We start from the raw sequence: 19796 nt of genomic DNA on the forward strand, positions 1-19796 counted from the left end.
TATATATTATATATATATATATATATATATTGAGTCTTTGAATAGTTATTAACATTTGAAGTTCTGTTGGCACTTTTTGTTTTGGATAATTCTTGATTTTGGTTGAAAGTGAAGATGTTTGACAAAAGACAAAAATAAGTGTAGGATTTATTTGAGCAACATTTCAAAGTTCAGATGCTTTTATGGTGCTGCCTTCTTAGCAAGAATTCTGAGTCACTGGTTAACTTGTTCTGACTTTGTGTATTTTATGTAATATATATATATATAGATATATATATATATAATTATATATATGATATATATATAATATATATATATATATACATACATATATATATATACATTACAGATATATATATACATATATATATACATATATCTATATATAAATATTAATAATATATTATATTATAATAATATATATGTATAGATTATATATATATATATATACATATATATATATATATACATATCGATATTAACATATAATAGTATATACATACAGTGGGCCCCCGTATTTGCATTCTCAGGATTCGCGGACTCACACATTTGCGGATTTCTCTCGGGAACGTTTCCCCGCATTATTCGCGGAAAATTCGCGCATTCGCTGTATTTTTCTATGAGAAATATCCACAAATTTCTGGGTTTTTTTTTATCAATTTCATCATAAAATGCACTTTTTGTGATAGAACTATTAAAAAAAACAAGTATGAAAATTTTTAGTGGTTTTTCTTGAGTTTTAACTAACAAAATAGGCTGTTTTTAGCATTTTTATAGGGGTTCCAAACATTTGCGGGTTCTAACTATTCACGGGAGGGTCTGGTATGCATCCCCCGCGAATATTGGGGGACCACTGTATACATATAATTTCCCCTCTCATTAAACTCAAATGCATTTTGCACACTTATTGAATAATTCACTTATTGAAATATATCGAGTGTTTTTTTATTTATCTATTACAGCATACAGTATAATATAAACTGTGTTTCAAGTAAATTAGTACTTAAACACAATATATTCTGTCACTATCTTAAAGCAAAATTATCTTCATCAGTTTTCTGCATCCCCTTCCTGCATCATTTTTTAAATCTCTCTCTCTCTCTCTCTCTCTCTCTCTCTCTCTCTCTCTCTCTCTCTCTCTCTCTCAATTATGCTTTCCTTTTTTCCCCAGAAGCAAAATAAGACATGAATGTCATGTTCAGGGCAACACATTCTTTTATTTTTTCCTCTTGACACTGGGTAAACAATGGAGAGGAAAATTTAGTTTGCAACAGGATGCTACTAATTTTGTTGGCCCTGGCACTTTTCAGTGATTATGCTTGATATAACAATTGGGAAGGCATTTTCCCAAATAATATGGGGTAATGTCTGACTTCTGGGTTACTGTGAGGTTGTGATAATGTAGGTCTTTTAACGAGGTCATTTAGTGCATTAAGAAGAATGGACATAGCTAATTTCCCTGTCACTAGAATCTGTTTGAGTTTGTATCATACTCATAAATAATAATAATTTATTCATTAAAATGCAGTATTGTATACTTGTATATATCTTTTCAGATTATATATTTAAAGAAGACTCCAGAGGAAGCGTATAAACCTTTGATTAGTGGTAACAGTCCACCATTTTGCCCCTTCCGAGATGCAGCGTATGGTATGTCCACATACCATCTAACCTTGCTGGACTGTCTTCATGCAATTGACAAGGCATATAAATTGGGCTTTTTCAACTTTGAGGACTTTGATGTGGAGGAATATGAATATTATGAGGTGAAGTATTTTTTAAAAAAATTTTTTATTAAATGGTACATGAAACTTTTATTGACTAAGTGCCTTTACATTGCACCATTGTTTACTTTATAAAGGAATTGTGAAGAATTTTAAATATATTTTTAAGACTTCAAAATGAAGGTTGAAAGATTGATTGATTGATGTTGATTTTTGCTCTGAGCAGAAGGTACAAAACGGTGACTTCAATTGGATCATGCCTGGGAAGTTCTTAGCCTTTTGTGGACCGCACGCCGAGAGCAAAGTGAAGAATGGGTACACACTCCACTCACCAGAAACATACTTCAGCTACTTCCGAAAGCACAATGTGACTGCCGTGGTCAGGCTAAATAAGAAAATATATGACGCAGCTCGTTTCAAGAATGCAGGATTTGACCATTATGACATGTACTTCATAGACGGATCGTGTCCTTCAGATGAAATCATGAGAGAATTCCTGAGAGTGTGTGAAAATACTGAAGGAGCTCTTGCTGTCCATTGTAAAGGTAATTCATACATCTCTTTGGAATGCATCACAGACAAGCATTTTGCATATTTTGGCTATTTGTTTATTGCACTGTTTTGGAAAAAGTCTGACATAAATACTTACAGGACATTTTGTTACAGATTCATTACATAGCAGTGAATAATTGTTTATGATACTAAACTTAGGATTTGTTTTGAGAAGGTTAACCCATGTCTTGAAGTGCGACTGTCATTTTACTTTTACCATCTAAATCTAACCAGATTGCCTGTTTCAGTTTCACAGTTATTTTACGAGAACCCGTGTTTGTTTAGAAAATTAGGCAACATTCATAAAAAATATGAGTGTGCCAAATTTCTTACATAGCTTGAATTTATTTATTTATGACAAACATAGAAATTCAAAGAAAATATGCAGAGGGAGTAAAAGAATACTGTGGTAGAGTTTGTGTCAGTGTTCAGAAAACTGCCTAATGTTTAAATGCAGAACATATATAAATATTCAGTTTCTAGGTGGTTTCATCAGGTGCCAGTTGAAATTGTATAGATGAAGCAGCTTTGAACAACAGTTTAGAGAAATGCCATAGTATGGATGTCACCCCCAGATTGCAAATATAAGACCACAACACATCAGTAGGCTTGATATAACATTATTTAATTCAAAGAGATAAGTACTGTAGTTATGTTGTCTTGGTTAATTGGAATCTTAGTATGCTGAGCTATAATTGAAGCCTGGTTTCTCATTTATGGTAGTTCTTGAAAAAGAAACGTGTAGGTAATTTGATCTTTCCTTTGGTATCAGAGATGTTATATTGTGGATTTTACTTCTCTAGGAGAAGAGTACTGTTATTTAATTTACAAATTAGTTAAGGTTCATTCTGTCTTGATATATGATCAGTTACAGAAAGGAAATGAATTTTGGATAATCCTTTCTATGCATTCTTAATAGTAATTTTTTATTCAATAATGGGGTTCTACAGGTGTCAAATACTATTAGTAAATGAAGTTTAGCTTAAACCAACAGAATGGAAATAAATCGGGTAGGTGAGGATGGGAGACGAAAAATTTAAAAAGCAAAGAAAGCATTAGGTTCCTTTATAATTTTTTTTTCCGGTGGGTGTTATTTTGAGTTTCATGTTCATGGAAAGTGGTTGTATTATACTTGGAGCTGTTGTAATAATTTTTTTCTAGACATTCTGTAGCATGTCACACAATTATTAAATAGATTTGATAATGATCAGTCTTTCTAGTACATTCTACACCCAGTATTTGTGGTGGATGTGTACCACAACCCGCCATGAGTGGCTAAAATCTGCTAATACTTAAAACCCCTCAAAAAATGCTGAGAACTGCCTATTTTGATAGTTTAAACACACAAAACCTAAAAATACTTATAACCAAGTATTTTAATACTTTTATCACAAAAAGTGCATTTAATCACAAAAATATGAAAATACAGTAATTAGTGAATTTTTTTCAGTGCAAAATACAGCAAATAGGCAGATTTTCCACGAATGGTGGGTATTTATGTTCCATAGAGAAATCATCGAATAGGCCGGGGGAGGGGGGTGGGGTCGACTGTAAGAACATAAAAGTTTGGAGTGACAATTTGTGGTTGTCAGGTGTTCAGGTTAAATATACTAATATAGAACTGTGTATTTTGCTCTCCCATTTCATATGGTATGCACTAGCAAGTGTTGGGATGATTGACTGAAATTGGAAATATTTTAAATGGAAATTCATCTCTTTCACAGTACTTAGATACATATGAAGATTACAGGCAGTCCCCAGGTTACGGTGGGGGGTCCGTTCCTGGCAGGCCACTAGGAGACGAAAATTGCCTTAACCCAAATCATCATTATTATATAATGGAAATAAATAACACTTACACCACCATAAGTCTGGGTTACAGTTCCGTAAAGCAGGCGACGGCACCGTAAATCCTATTACGTAACCCCGGGGACTGCCTCTATATACTGTATTTTGAAAATTAATAGTGTCAATAATGTTTACAAGTCTGAGTTTATGATCTTTTTAAGGAGTTATGACTGTTAGTTTTCTCTTTGACATAGTCTTCTCAATGTTACCTTTATATTTGCAGTAGACACTGATTCAGTGAAAAAGGTTTCTTAATTTTTGTATTATCTTTTACAGCTGGTCTTGGTCGCACTGGATCACTTATTGGATGTTACATGATGAAGCATTTTCGCTTCACGGCTGCAGAAGTAATAGCATGGCTGCGCATTTGTCGACCAGGTTCCATTATTGGTGGCCAGCAGCAGTGGCTCACTTCGTAAGTTTAGGTTTTGAGGTTTTGTTCTTAGTTCCAGTATCTGAAATATTTTAAGTGCATCATTACTGTCTTGTTCTTACAGTGTTTCCTTTTGTGGTTAATCCTTTAACCTCTTAGGAATTTAATTTCTAGTTTGTTTTGTTCACTATTTTACAGTTACAGTATCAAAGTATGTAAGGGTTTGCTGTTAGGTATCCTTAATTAAAAAGGCTTTAGCCCTGGTCACAAATGTGTATTGTGCCTTTTCCTTTCAGCTTTATCAACCTTGTCAAATCTTGTAGGTTCTATCAAGTGTTTGGCAGGTGTACTGTAGTGAAGAAAAATAATTATAATGTTCTGTATTGTAAGAGTTTGTATAGTTCTTTATTTGGATTTGCTCTGTTTTTCGTGTTACATTCAAAAGCCTTTACTCATAGATTTTGCATAGGAAGGTTTCCTTACGGTTTTTTTTTTTAATTTGACTTTTTGTAGGAAGCAATCATCTTTGTGGCTTGAAGGTGATATTTTCCGTAGTCGCAACAAAAATCAAAACCTCAACAAGAAATGTGAATTTGGAATCTACAGCATTGCTTGGAGAAATCACATCACCAACATAAATAATCAAAACAAAAATAATTTGAACCATAACAAGAAAAAACTGGTGAGTAATCATGTGAAGAGCAAGTTTTTGCTTTTTCTTTCACTTGCTTTTGATATTAACTTTGTCATGTCTGTATATTCCTAGTGATTTTCAGTTAGTGTTTCCTTTTATAATCCTTAGTTGTAAGGTTGAAGATGCTTGGCTTTTCCTGTTTCCTTATCTGTCCTGTTTTGTCATTGACCATACAGTGTTTTGATAACATTTGTGGTATTCTATTATTACTGTTATTAATATCAGAATCCAGGCTATTAAATTATTTTTAATGCTTCTGTTTTCTCAGGTGATATTTTTTCCATTTTTAAAGGAGTTTGTTCCCCAGTTAAAATCATTCTCTTTGTTTTTCCCCTCCCATTATATAAGGAAATTATATATTCTTCTGTTACTTTTCCTTGTACACATTTCTTTGAATTTTATTTAATTACAAGAAGTATTAATCTTTTCTGTTATCACGTAACATGTATTTCTTCCCATCCTACTGAAGAAACTATTTATTTGTTCATTTTTCTGTAGACAGTCCTGGTTGTTCTTACAATATGCCATGAAATTTTTCATGTTGGTGATCATCACACACAGCCACTTTTTGTATTGTTCCTTCTCTCTCTCTCTCTCTCTCTACCTGTCTTGAGAATAACTTTAGTCCTTTAACTTTGTATACATCCATCTCTGTTGTGCTGTAAGTATGCGCTAAGGTTTACATGAGTGTGTACTGCCTTTTCTTCTCACTGAGAATGTTTTTTGTTACCTTTTTTACCTAAACCTACCTGATAACATTACAGGTCAATAGTTCATCAGATGAGGAACCTGAGCGGGAAGAGAATGTACAGGTAGTGTTGAGTGGGGTGGACACCTTGAAGCTAGATGACCACTCGTCTCACACGGATAACCATGATAGGTACATAGAGGTATGTATGATCAATACACCTGCTAGGAAAATATTTTAAAATTTACCACTCAAATTTATTTTACTATGGGTCACAGTTGTTACATTTTATCTCATTGGTTACAAATATAAATAAATATGACTCTACTATGAAAAAGGTTTTATTCCTTGCTACGATAATGTAATTGAGTAATGTGTTACAGGTATTGTTGTTTTTGTCACAAAGTTGTTTGAATTGTAATGTAAAATTGCTGATTCCACAGGATGTTGCGAATAGTAATGCCAACATAAAAGAATCAGAGACAAGGCTAATCAATGGCCTTTCTCAAGGTGACCGTCTAAACCAGCTGAAAGCCTCAAGATCTCACACAAGATCTGCCACAACTGGACGCGTACAGTAAGTATAATGTATTATGGCAGGCATTCATTTTTTTATAATTTCATACTGTGCAGTTTTTCATTCGCTCCAATGCTTATTAAATATTTTAAAGCATCAGAAAAAAAGACCTATCATGATTTTCACATGCCAAAAATGTTTGCAAAAAAGTTTTCCAGCTGAAACTGTTCCTAGCACATTTTGCAATGAAGTAGATTCACCTGTATTCTGTGTATTGAAAATGTTTCTTAGACTTTTGGAACTTTTTCAAGACAGTGTGTTATTCAGTTTTTAATTACAGGCCTCAGCTTTGGGAAAACTTGTTTTTTTTTACAGGTTTTAGATTGCGGATTCATAGCATATGTAAATCACTCTGTAGGTCTGATAGCATTATTGGTATTATCACACAAAATATTGTCTTAGTTAGGTAAATAAGTTCTACTTTGATTATAGTCCCACCACCAAGAAATATTTTTTGCAGTCTGAGTAATGTTTTCTAGTTTCATTCTGTTTTACTTCCCCAAGTTAAAATTTGTCCAGTTTTTTGCAAAAGATAAATAAAGTTCAGTATACTGTATTACAAACTATATAATGAAATGTAGAGTAAGATTAGGTCATTTCATTAGCATGTGATTAATACACGTATGAAAGTTATCCTATTTATTCAAGTACCCTTATCCTAAATGAGAATTACTCCTGAACCATTGTTGATGTCACCTGAAGTTGGAAAGGATCAGAAATATTGATAGCAGACTGACCTATTCCTAAAAACATATGTCAGTGGAGATCTGCTTTGACCCATTAGAGTAGGGTTGTTCAGAGCATGCTAAGAGTGTGCATGTGCATAGTAGTCTTTCAAAGTATGTACAGTATATGTAGCATTGTAGTTTCCTCACTTTCTTTAATTTTGCGTAACTCAGTTTTGGATGATATCTTCAGTGCTATACATCTTTTATTGATGTAGATGACTTTATTAGATACAGAACACATTTATTTTCTGAAGTTTGCAGAATTTAGCTCAAAAGAGAATATGCAAGCCAGTTCTATTACTCTGGAAACATTATTCCTTTTTTACTTTATCACATACCTTTTTCAAGATAATTTTTCCTCTTCAGTTTTATTCAAGATAGTTTAAAGTCTCCTCTGTATATCATTATTATTATATATGTCAAAATATCTTGCTGGGGGTTTTTGTCATGAAAATCAAATTTTATTTGCCAAGTTAGATTTTCTGATGTTCTTTCTGTCTTGTTAATAATTGATTCTGTATACATTATGTGTGTGTGTATATATCTATATATATATATATATATAGATATATATATATTATATATATATATACATATATATATATATATAATATATATATATATTATAATTATATATATTAAGACATATATCTTTTAACCCTCTTACGCTGATTGGACGTATTAAACGTCAAGTCAAAATGTCTCCTGTATGCCGATTGGACGTATTATACGTCGACTCAAAAAAGTTTTTTTTTTAAATTCGCGGAAAAATACTTATAGGCCTACCAGCGGAAAACTTTTGAATCACGCGCCTTGGGGGATCCTGGGAGTTCACGGATCAAGGCATTGTTTTGTTTACAATTGTTACGCAGGTGCGCAAGCGCAAATTTCTTTCTTATTGCACTAAAAAGTATCAGTGACACATCTCAAAAATTATTTCGTCACTTTGACATAATTTTTGCACCGTTTTATGTAAAATACAACTAAAAAATACTCATGATTGTAGCTTTTATCAGTTTTGAAATATTTTCATATAAATAACGATAAGTGCCAAAATTTCAACCTTCGGTCAACTTTGACTCTACCGAAATGGTCGAAAAACGCAATTGTAAGCTAAAACTTTTATATTCTAGTAATATTCAATCATTTGCCTTCATTTTGCAACAAATTGGACGTCTCTAACACAATATTTCGATTTATGGTGAATTTATGAAATAAAACGTTTTCCTTACGTCCGCGCGGTAACTTTTCCGAAAAAAATCAGAAATTTTTTCGTTCGATTGTCGAAATGTTTGAACCATTTAAAATTAGCCTTTACATAAAGTTTTATATATGAAAATGTGCACAATTTCATGTAGAATACAACTAAAAATGATTGAATGTTGTAGCTTTTCTCTTATTCGAAATATTTGCATATAAATCACGATAAATAGAAAAAACCACGTTCGGTCAACTTTGACTCTACCGAAATAGTCGAAAAACGCAATTGTAAGCTAAAACTCTTACAATCTAGTAATATACAGTCATTTATCTTCATTTTTAAACAAATTTGAAGTTTCTAGCACAATATTTAGATTTATGGTGAATTTAAAAAAAAACTTTCTTTCCCTCCGCGCGCCGATTCGCGGCCGCAAATCTCCGAAATAGGTACGTCACATTCTCCTAATATTTGCTCCTTTTCATATCAGGCATTTTATAGAGTTTCATATATGAAAATGTGTGCAAATTCATGAAGAATACAAACAAAAATATTTGAAGTTTGTAGCTTTTCTCATTTTTGCAATATTTGCATATAAAAAAATATATGTATAAAAATTTCGACATTCGGTCAACTTTAACTCGTCCGAAATGGTCAAAAACTACAATTCTAAGCTAAAACTCTTACAGTATCGTAATATTCAATCATTTGTCTTAATTTTGAAACAAATTGGATGTCTCTAGAACAATATTTAGATTTATGGTGAATATTTGAAAAAAACGTTTTTTTACGTCCGCGCGTTACGAATTCATGCATCATTTTGTGATAATATTTTTTCTGTGTTGCTTTGATGGTTTTACAATGTGTTATATATCAAAATGATTGCAATTTAGTGTACAATACAACGAAAAAAAAGTAACTTGTTAGCTTTAACCGTTTTTCGCACAGCTCGATTTGAATACAGTTATGTATGAATTTTTTTTTTGTCGCTACCATATATCGCATTATTTATATATGATAATGATATTTTTTCATTTCTGATGGTTGCATACTAAACTTCAGGCAATGACAAAAAAGGAGCTAAAAATGAACTTAATCTTGAAAACTAAGCGTGCTGTGATTTTTTGAAAAAATTCTTTTTTCCGCTTCCGCGCTCACTCCAAACCCGCCTCAGCATACGGGAGACGTTTTGCTTTTTAGGGCTTAGGCGTAAGAGGGTTAATATCTAATTCACTATACGTACCTCAGGAATAACGTATACTCAAGGGGAATTATCATTGATAAGTGCTTGGTCACCAGTGGAATTCAAACAGCTGCGTTGTTTAGAAACAGTTTACAGTGACTTTTGACCAGTGACTCTTGATGGCTCAGTGGTCAAAAGGCGCTTTACAGCATTGTTTCTAAATTAGACAGAGGAAATCCCAGTGGTGACCAGGTACTTATCAGTTATAATTCCTCTTAGATGTTTCAAGTTATTCTGAAGATATAGCGAACTGGATAATATTTGTTAATATAAAAAATGCCATGGTGTACTTTACAAATAAATATATATACACATACACATAAGGGAAAGGAATAATTGTTAAACTTTTGAGAATAGAATTTTGCTGTTGCTTAATTAGTGTGCATTTTCTGCTTGCATTAGATGCAATGTTATTAGGTTGGTTTAACTACTGAAGTCATCTTTTTATGCCTTGACTTTGTGTGATTCCTTATCTTAAAAAAGAAGGAACTTGGTAAAATGCCTGTTAATCTTCACTGCTGATGGAAGTTATTGGAAATTTGACATTAATCTTGACTGACTTCATTAACTCAGTAAGTTAATCCAAATTCTCACACTGCTTTGGAAAATATCTTTCTTCCATGTTAACTTTTATTTGGATACGTTTAGTTGATGATCTTTAGATATTGGCTTGATAGATGTTTGTGTAGCAACCAATGCTGTTATTACAGCCTTGAGGACAAAGCTCATGTTCGCACCAAATCCACCCCACTGGGGGGCACTGTCTCCAGTGGCAGTAACGGGGGAGGACGAGAGGCTGTGCTTTCACCCCTAAAGGCCGCCAAAGTCTCGGCACTTACTGCCGCTCACCGAGACACTGCACGTAGACCTATTCGCACCACCACCACAGCCACAACTAAGAGGTGAGTTACCGCACCATCTTTGTGTGTGTGTCTGTGTAATGATCCTCAGAGCTGTTATACAGTGGTGATGAGGGTATTTTGGCTTTGCAGTTATATCTGGTTTTAATGTGCAAAAGGATAAAATGCTATTTTTTATCCCAAGGTAGCAGATTTTGTTAATGTGGACATCAGGTCATCTTTCCCTCAGTGCTTTCTAGAAAGTACTACTTTACTTTTTTTTTTTTTTCATGTGTATACTTATTCTTGTGTTGTGAGAATGTTAAGGTAGCCGTGGATTTTTTTTTTCTTTTTTTTTGTCAGTATGTCTGATTAACTTTTTAAAAATTATTTCTTTGTTATTTGGTTTCTTATTCCTGCCATGAACTTTTTCTAGTTTAAAGCTATTCATTTCAATTTTATTATTTTTTTCTCACATTGGTAGTAGCCATGAAAATGCATCGTTCCTAATGAAGCTGCCTTTTTTTCCATGTGAATAGAAATTTCTTCAAACTGTAGATCCTGATATGTAGACAGTAAATATTTTGTGATTTAAAAGTTCTTTTGGATTTATATGGTTAAATTAACTTTAAAAGAATTCAACACAATGTGAAGATTTACCAATTATTGTAGAACTGTTTACATTTTTATATTCCTTTCTTTTTACTATTAAAATTACGAATTTCCCTTCTTGGAAACATTTTCTGTTGCTTGTAGACTCATTTTACTCTTCCTCTGACTTTCTCCACTTATAACAGTATGAAGATGATAATCAGCAAAAATGTTTAGTGGAGAAAGTGAGCTCAGCAAATGCCTTAAGCCACTGTCAAGTCCTAAATCCCAGTCCTCATGTTCATAGTATTTTGTCTACTCTGCCCTTGCTTTGTGTATCCGTAAAGTTGATGTTTATTAAATATGTTTAAATTTTATGTTTCTCTGTTCTACTTTGCTTTCCCATACCTTATTTCATACTTCATATATACCTACTAATTTTATTTCTCATTTCACTTTGCCATAATCTGCTAATCTTTTATTTGTTTTATACCATTCAGACACATTACTATCCTTATTTATTTTTCTTGAAAAGCAGTTTTTTCCTCAAAGTTGGCTGAATCCAACAGGCCTTTGTTTTTGTTGATGGCTAAGTTCTTCTATTTCCACCATTCTTGATAGGAGTCTGATTCAAATGTCCAAAGGTTATTGTCTTTAATCATTTGGTTTTAGCTTGATAAACTACAATAAAGGGTGAGGCTTTTAGTTTTACTTGATTATTTAGGTAAATGTCTTTATTCAGATTAGAAATATACACCATTTACGATCTTAGGTGCAAAAGAAAATGACCTAAGCTTGTAAACTACTGGTATTTTAAACATTACTGTTATTACAATGGCATTGCTTGTAGTTTCATGAACATTTTAAATAGTTGTACTGTACTATTTTGGTTTTTGCATGCGTATAATTCTAACAGTTTATCAAGTACTGTATACTAACAAAAATGCATTCCAGGCTCAAGAAACTTTGGAATTTAGAGTGGTTTGGCTTATAACATTTTTCATAGAATGTGAAGTGTATTTTTTCATGTAGAAATGTTTTCAAGTATTGTACATTTATTTTGAAGGATTTCCTGAAGTAATGAAATGCAGTGCAGGTATTGTTGGTATAATAGGATGCCTTCTTCCATGAAAGATGTTTGGAATGTTTCATAAATACAAGTTAGATATTAGAGATCATGTTGGGAATCTATAGCTTTCAGTTTCAGAAGATTTTTCCAGGGACAGTAGTAAATCATTTACCTATTAACTTTTTCACCCTTTCACGCAAGACATGCATGGCTATTGGGATCTGTGTATCGAGGCTCTGCTCACCGAGGAAACAAAGCAAGGGGAGTTTCTCATGCCCCTGGACCTCCCTCGGCATCACAACCCCTTACGAGGGCCCTCCTCCAATCTTCCTCTGCTCTTTCCTCCTCAGAACCAACACAGACCTCTGGTGGATTGTCATCTCATATTTGTGGGAGGAAGGCCTCTGTAACCTGTAGCTCTTCCTCTTGCTCATCTTTAGCTAAAGCAAATTACAATATAAATCTCTCTACTTCCTCTTCCTCTGCATCTACCTCTGTTGCAAAGATTTCCTCAGTTTCCCCGTCTCTTTCTTCGTCATTTTCTTCTTCCAATGAAAATCATGCTCGTAAAAATGGGGATGTTGTCAGTGCATCCCCAGAAAATCTAGATAATGGTAATGTGGGAGATCACGTCCACTATGACAATAACAACCTTGAGCAGGAAGAGGAGGAGGGTAGTGGTGGCAGCTGTTTAGCACTGGAGGGCCACCATAGTCGAAATGGATCTCAGGGGTCCCCAGCTATTGTGAACAGCAAACTGCCAGTCTATCGCGTTGTAAAGGGAATAAAAAATAGTAATCAACTTTTTAACTACCGTTTCTCTCCTGTGTAAGTTAGATGTTTAGTGATTAGTGATTTTTTTATTGCATGAATTTTACACTCCATTTTCCTTTAATCCCTGATTTTTCCTGCCTGCATTCAAAATTTTGTGTAGTTTATCAGTCTTTTTTCTTCAGTTTGCATGGTTAAGGTATCTGATGCAAGTCCTTAGGTGTAATGAATGATGAAATGCGTGTGCTAAAGCTTTTGGTATCGCGTGTATCGCTTATGCTAGCTTGTTTGAGAAGTTAGAAAATAGTCTTGCAAGTGGTCAGCAAATTAGCTCTCAGTACAAAACAATAAATTTGTCTGTGTCAGATTAAGGTTTAACTTTTAAAAGGAATGTAAGCATGCACATTTAATGCTTTAAAACATAACCAGTACAAGACATCAGACAGTTCTTGATGTGATAGAAATTGAGTGAAGAAGCATTTTAATATTTTGGATATACGTACAAGTTTTTGCTCCCTCAAGTGTAACTTATGCCTTTTGATAACCTCAGTAAGAAATCACAATTACCTTGGTCCTCAAGATTTGCTTGATGCTGTCTACTGATATCTCTCCTCTCCTTATTGACGTGAAAAGTATGTACTATATATGTAATATTTTGATATCAAGCTGGTATCTAGTTGGGTGTTTCAGGCACTAACTTTAAAATTTGGATCAAATGCAATCCTCTGTTGCAATTAGTATTGTGTGTTATCATTTCAAGTTGCAACAGATTTGTACAACCAATTTACATGTACATATAGGATATTACTAGTTCCACAGCTTAATTTAAATTATATTTAAAGTTTTCATATTGTAAAATTTGATAAAAACAAGTGAATTGAAGTACTACAGTACTTTATCTCTTCTATTATTTGATTATACATTCTGTGAAAAATCAATTCCTCATGTCTTCCATTTAAATTTCCTCTTAGTCCAGAATTGTATATCATGTTTCTACTTTCTCCAGTTATTGAATCTTTTCACATATAATTACATATGTGCTTGAGAAGCAACTAATTCTTTTGATTTTGATTTTGAGACCATTAATAGAGTGATTTCTATAATAGAAGCTTAAACAGCAGGGTTTACCACTGGAACCTTGAAGGTACAGAGTTCCTTTTGGTCTGTAGAAAGGTAATACTATTGAAAATTAGTCTCAGAATCTCACTTTTCTACATAATAAACAAACCCTGACGAGTTACATATGCTTAATGTGACACTAGTGGAGCATATCTACCATCATGGTGCTGGTGTTCATTACTAAGCCTCATCCTACTCTGTTGGTTGTCCTGTTAAACAGATATGCCCATCCCAATTGTGCGTGCCTATTATATGAATAATTGATTTATTAGGTTATCATTCTCTATAATCCTCAAGTCATTTTTAGTGTAACTGAATCTGATGCATGATGATAGTGACATAATGCATTGCTGTACTGTAATTTATTTTTAATTTGTATCCCCCATAGACTATGTTCTACTGATCATTTCCATTTTATGTTTTGTCACCAACATTTTTTTTCTAATGAATGTACAGTACTGTATTATTAGTAGCAAATTATTGCTAATATCAATCTTATTGCACCAGCACTTTTGAACTAACATTTTATAGGCATTTTTGCCCATGCCCCATTTTATTATCCCTCTACTTCATTATGGTATTTGTGTGATAATGAATCCTTACTTCTGTTCATATGGAACTGAATACCATTTTGGTATGCAATAATTATACTAATTTTCTCATTTTATGATGAACTTCTTGCCTTTGTATTGAATGGTTAGCTTTCATGAGACTCATATCTTCCCATTACCGAGTTGCAAGCTCAGTAAAATCCTATTTTCAGACTGCAATTTCCTCAAGTATATTTTTCTCTTATGGATGTATTTGCCCACAATTTTTGGTGGACATACTGTAGATGGTTTAGAGGGCATAATATGGCTTCATCGTGGTTAATGCTTTTTTAATCAAACTGTCCTTGGTTTTGGATACTTTGCTAGTTCAACTGCCCGGCTTCCACATTTAATGGATTTCATGCTGATTGTCTATTTGATCATCATTCATAATCATGGATGATTTCTTGGTTGTTCCTCCACAGGATCTACAGAAGTCTTGGTTTTATGTGAATTCCAGATTAATTTTGAAAAATAGGGGTGCTCTCTCATCCAGCTGTGACCATGTTACCACACCCAGAGAGAGTTGCTATGCATTCACCTTCGCTTTCCTAATTCCAGTTTGACTCAAAGTGATCAACAGTCAAGATTTTTTGGCACATCTGCTTTATTTTCTGTACACAAAGATGACCTGAGGGTTTATGAAAACATGATACTTGATTTTGGTCAGTAAGGTATATATCCTAGCTTTCTGGGGTCTCTACCTTCTGAACCTATTTAACAATATTGATATTTCATAACTAACCCTCGAGATTGAATTCAGATGATGGTAAAGTATGAGAAATAGAATGGAGTGAGATAATTTCCTTACCCTTAGGGAAGCTTACTAAATAACAACTGATGGTAACTCGGATAATTTTCAGAAATATTGACTGGTTTCCTGCTTAATCAGGGTTTTTTTTCATATAGAGTAAATATAAAATTTTTTAATGTATATTTAGGTAACATCAGGACAAAAAATACTATATTAGATACTGAACAGTCAACTTGAAACCACATGTAAATGTAAAATATTACAAAACAGATAAAATAAGAAATGCAGTATTGCCAAGAACAAAAATTAATGTTTATTGCATGTTAAAATGAAATATTGAAGGGAATGCTGAAACTGGTAGAAGTTTATATGTTCAGTGAATAAAATCTTTTATTCAGTTGAAAATTTTTAATTATAGATTTCTATTTAGTCAGGGTTAGGTCTTTTGAGATTTTTTCTACCTCATTATCTTAAATTAGCAAGCAAAAATGGTGGCTTTATATATATATATAAAGGGTCCGAATAGGACCGAAAGTACTCGGCTAACTCGCTTTTTCATTTTTTTCCTTCGTGGCAAAAAAAACCTTTATTTATATATATATATTATATTATAAAATTCAGGAAGGAAAGAGAATGGATGGAGTTCTCCAAGGCCTTTCGACAAAGAAAGCTCGTATAAATGACATGGGGATTACAAAGAAAAAAAAAATATATACCTGAAATCCAACACAATTGAAGAATTAGAAGACCCACCAAAACAGGGTTTAAGAGGTTTTACAAAAGATTAGGCCTATCAGCTGAGAAGCAGGGACAAGACAATTTAAAGATTATACAAAGAAGGTGATTGAGCACCAAAAATTTTATAAAAGTACAACTCGATAACTCTCCCACAAAAGCTAATAGTTGAATAGTATACTGTAATTTTAGATAAAGCTGACTACATATCACTTTTGCAAGCCCTACTGGATGATGATACGACTTACAAAAACAAAAAAGCCCCTTGATTAAGTCATAAAAATTTCAATAGCACAGTGAAAAAAATTCCTTAAAAGATAAAAAACAACTAATAGGTCAGTTGTCAGTCAAATTTCCCACTTTTTTCCCTTACTTTTACGGATTAGTAAAAATGCACATAGAAAACAAACTTATGTGGCCTATTTATTTATCAGTACTGTTGGCTCAGTATCATATATAAACTTTAGAAATGTATTACCAAGCTCTTGTACCCGTTACTTGGAACTATCTCAGATTCTCACATATAATTCTCTAGATTTAGTTGATAAATTAAACAAAATAACTTTTTGCCCCACTGATAGATTCATGAGTTTTGATGTTTGTTCTCTTTTTAGTTAAAAGTCCCAATAGATTCTATTTTAGGGTATCTTAGTAATGAACTAATCCATCATAAATTACCTCCACCTGTAAGTCATATTTCACTCAGTGGGAAACCCTTTATCCCCACTCCTCTCAAACTTGTACATGGAATTCTTTGAAAAATGATATCCATGAGGTCTACTGCATTATTAGAAAAAAAACACAATTTTTCCCTCTCTTAGATGTTTTAATACATAGAAAACCATTTCAATGCAAGTTCAGTATTTATAGGGAACCAACCAATAACTTTTGTCCATTTCTATTCAGCCGTCAATTTAATATCAAAAGATCCCATTTCTATTCAGCCATTACCTTAGTATCAAAAGATCTCAAGTCTATTCAGCCATCACCCTAATATCAAAAGATCCATTTTTTCACCTATGTTTTTACAAGTATTGTGCATTGTCAGTCCCTAGTATTTGGATCAAGAAATCGTGTACATAAGAAAAATAGGGACAGATTTATGTTATCCTTGACATGTACTATATATTTGTCATAATAAAGCCACAAAAAGTTTTATAGTGAAAATAACATGAAGAAAGAAACCCCTAAGAACATTCTTAGCTTGCCTTATTTTAATTGTTTTTGAACATAAAATCATTATTAAAATATTTTTAAGTCAACCTTGTTTTTTCCTATAACAACACACTAAAAGGAATGTTAATAAAAAATAGCCCCAAGGAAAACAACATGTCTGGACTGCCCCTTTTTATATCGGCCAGTCTAGCAAGGATTTAGAGGTACAGTAGTACAAGTTAAACAGCATAAGTATTCTGTCCAAACTGGGAAAACTTCCAGTGCTATATTCATTCTAGTGAAAACTCTCACAGGATAAATTGGATCGAAAGATTTCTCTTCAAGAGATCTTATAGAATCTGCTATTATACAGCTTGCTTCCAGTTTTAATGTATCCTTAGTCCTGGGAGGTATTATTTGGACCCCCCGTATTAGTCAAATGTTCAAGAATGACCTAAAATGCTAAAATCACTGAGTTAATTACAAATTAGTTACCGTACACAGGCAGTCCCTGGTTATTGGCAGGGGTTCCATTCTGACGACTTGATAAGCAAAAATCACCGATAACCGATTAATGGCATCTCTTTTAGGTATGTGTCAGTGCCAATGACCAAAAACTGTATTTCAGTACTGAAAATCACTGATCTGGCGAATTTTTGCACTAGACAAGCCTCATAATACCGGATCGCCGATAACCAGGACTGCCTGTATATCTAGTTAAGCTTTTATAATATGTTTTGGTGGTCAGTCACCTTCTTTTTGTAAAACCTCTTAACCCTACTTTGGTAGGCCTACTATTTCTTCAATTGTGTTGGATTCCAGGTGGAGGGAGTCCCCAGTTATCGGCAATCCGGTTTTATGGGGGTTGTCTAGCACTGAAAATTGGCGATTTTAGCACCGAAAATTGGCGATTTTTAGCACCATAATGTGCCAATTTCCAGTTATCAGCTTCAAAATTTGGTTATCTGTGCTTTTCGCTTACCATCAAGCTGTCGGAATGGAACCCCTGCCGATAACTGAATCACAAAAATGTGGAACAGATGAATATGAAGAAAGGGAAATTCCATGAAAAAAAGAGAAATGATGGAGTTCTAGAAGGCCTTTTGACTTCTTGTCCTTTATAAAGCAGCCTGAAAAAATATTAATGCAAGTTTACAAAGAAAGCTCGTTTAAGTGACAGATGGGGATTACAAAAGAAGAAATAAGTACAGTTATTTTTTCTTTTGTAATCCCCATCTGTCACTTATACGAGCTTTCTTTGTAAACTTGTATTTATATTTTTTCAGTCTGCTATGTAAAGAACTAGAAGTCGAAAGGCCTGGTAGAACTCCATTGTTTATCTTTCCTTCATGGAATTTCTCTTTATTTATATTCATCATGTTCCATATTTTGTAATTCAGTTATATATATATATATATATATAGATAGATAGATAGATAGATATGTGTATATGAAAATGGGATTTTATAAAGGCAGGAATCTCTGCCTAAGAACAAATTAAAATGGTATTTCTTTTCACATTCTGTTGCTTATAAAAAAGTATTATACACAGTAACAAGCTGCCTTTATTGATTAGAAAGGCGTATTGTACCTTTCTTAAGGAAATACTCAACTTATTTTAAAAATACACGGATATTGTGTTGTGTACAGTTTCATAATGGCTTCTTTTTGCAGAAAAAATAACTGAGAGTTGTAATGAAGAAATTAAAATTTGGCATGCTTTGTTAATATAAAACTTAAAATTAAGATATTTTTGTAAGCTTTCCATTTGAAGAGTGTCATCATTCCCTTTCTGAAGACAGTGTATAAGTCTTATTGGGTTATGGCTATTGTATTCTTTCATAACTTATATCCATTCTTTCTTCCTTACTTTAGGCTTGGGCTCAGTGCGATCATTGTTGCCCAATGCCATTGACTACATTTTAAAAAGTTGCCTTAAGGAAAAGAAGTAAGTCTTGATGAATTTTTTAATTTGGTTGTGTTACTAAGGAAAATTACGACCTTAATGGTACAGATTATTAACTGTACAAAGAAAAAGCTAGTGTTCATACAAATTATATATGCTTATTACTTACAATATACATTTAGTCATTTGGTAAGAACTTCAGTTTTGAAACACTTTAAAACAGTGGAAGTTGCAGTGATAAAAGATGCTACAGTAATTGATTACTGTTTTCCCTCTCATGCTCTGTTATCAACATGCAATTGCATTTTATGTGTTGGTAGTAATTTGGCTTGAACATTTTTTATATGTTAGTGTCAATGTTTACTCAACTCACAAATAACAGTACAGCACTTAAAATTTCCTTGTTAATTACAGTTCAGCTATTTTATTTGTATTGTTCTTGTGAACTTTTCTGTATTTGACATTCTTTTGTGCTTTTGTCTCTAAGCTATCAGTACTGTTAGTGTTTTTTTATACGTATTATTTTTGGTTAATATGTCACTTGCCTAGAGGCAGGGAAGTTTTGATCTTACTGCTACTGTGCTCAGTCATTACCTCCATGGAGGTTATATATTTGTTTTGATTTGTTTATTTTTTTAACAA

The 19796-nt window shown here is 33.0% G+C and overlaps 1 protein-coding gene across 3 annotated transcripts in view; it reads left to right on the forward strand.

The window, feature by feature from the left end:
* The window catches only part of LOC135212149 (dual specificity protein phosphatase CDC14A-like), a 229259-nt gene that overhangs the window by 197127 nt on the left and 12336 nt on the right, over window positions 1–19796 (forward strand). The window contains exons 4-11 of one of the 3 annotated variants that reach the window (XM_064245563.1): window positions 1557–1766; window positions 1951–2269; window positions 4401–4539; window positions 5011–5179; window positions 5956–6081; window positions 6323–6456; window positions 10336–10527; window positions 12326–12952. In XM_064245563.1, coding sequence (XP_064101633.1) covers window positions 1557–1766; window positions 1951–2269; window positions 4401–4539; window positions 5011–5179; window positions 5956–6081; window positions 6323–6456; window positions 10336–10527; window positions 12326–12952 — 1916 coding nt within the window. The remainder of the gene's footprint in view (window positions 1–1556; window positions 1767–1950; window positions 2270–4400; window positions 4540–5010; window positions 5180–5955; window positions 6082–6322; window positions 6457–10335; window positions 10528–12325; window positions 12953–19796) is intronic. The other 2 variants (XM_064245564.1, XM_064245565.1) reach the window with 2 other exon arrangements.

This window comes from Macrobrachium nipponense, chromosome 40 (genome assembly GCF_015104395.2).
Source record: "Macrobrachium nipponense isolate FS-2020 chromosome 40, ASM1510439v2, whole genome shotgun sequence".
Lineage (NCBI taxonomy): Eukaryota > Metazoa > Arthropoda > Malacostraca > Decapoda > Palaemonidae > Macrobrachium > Macrobrachium nipponense.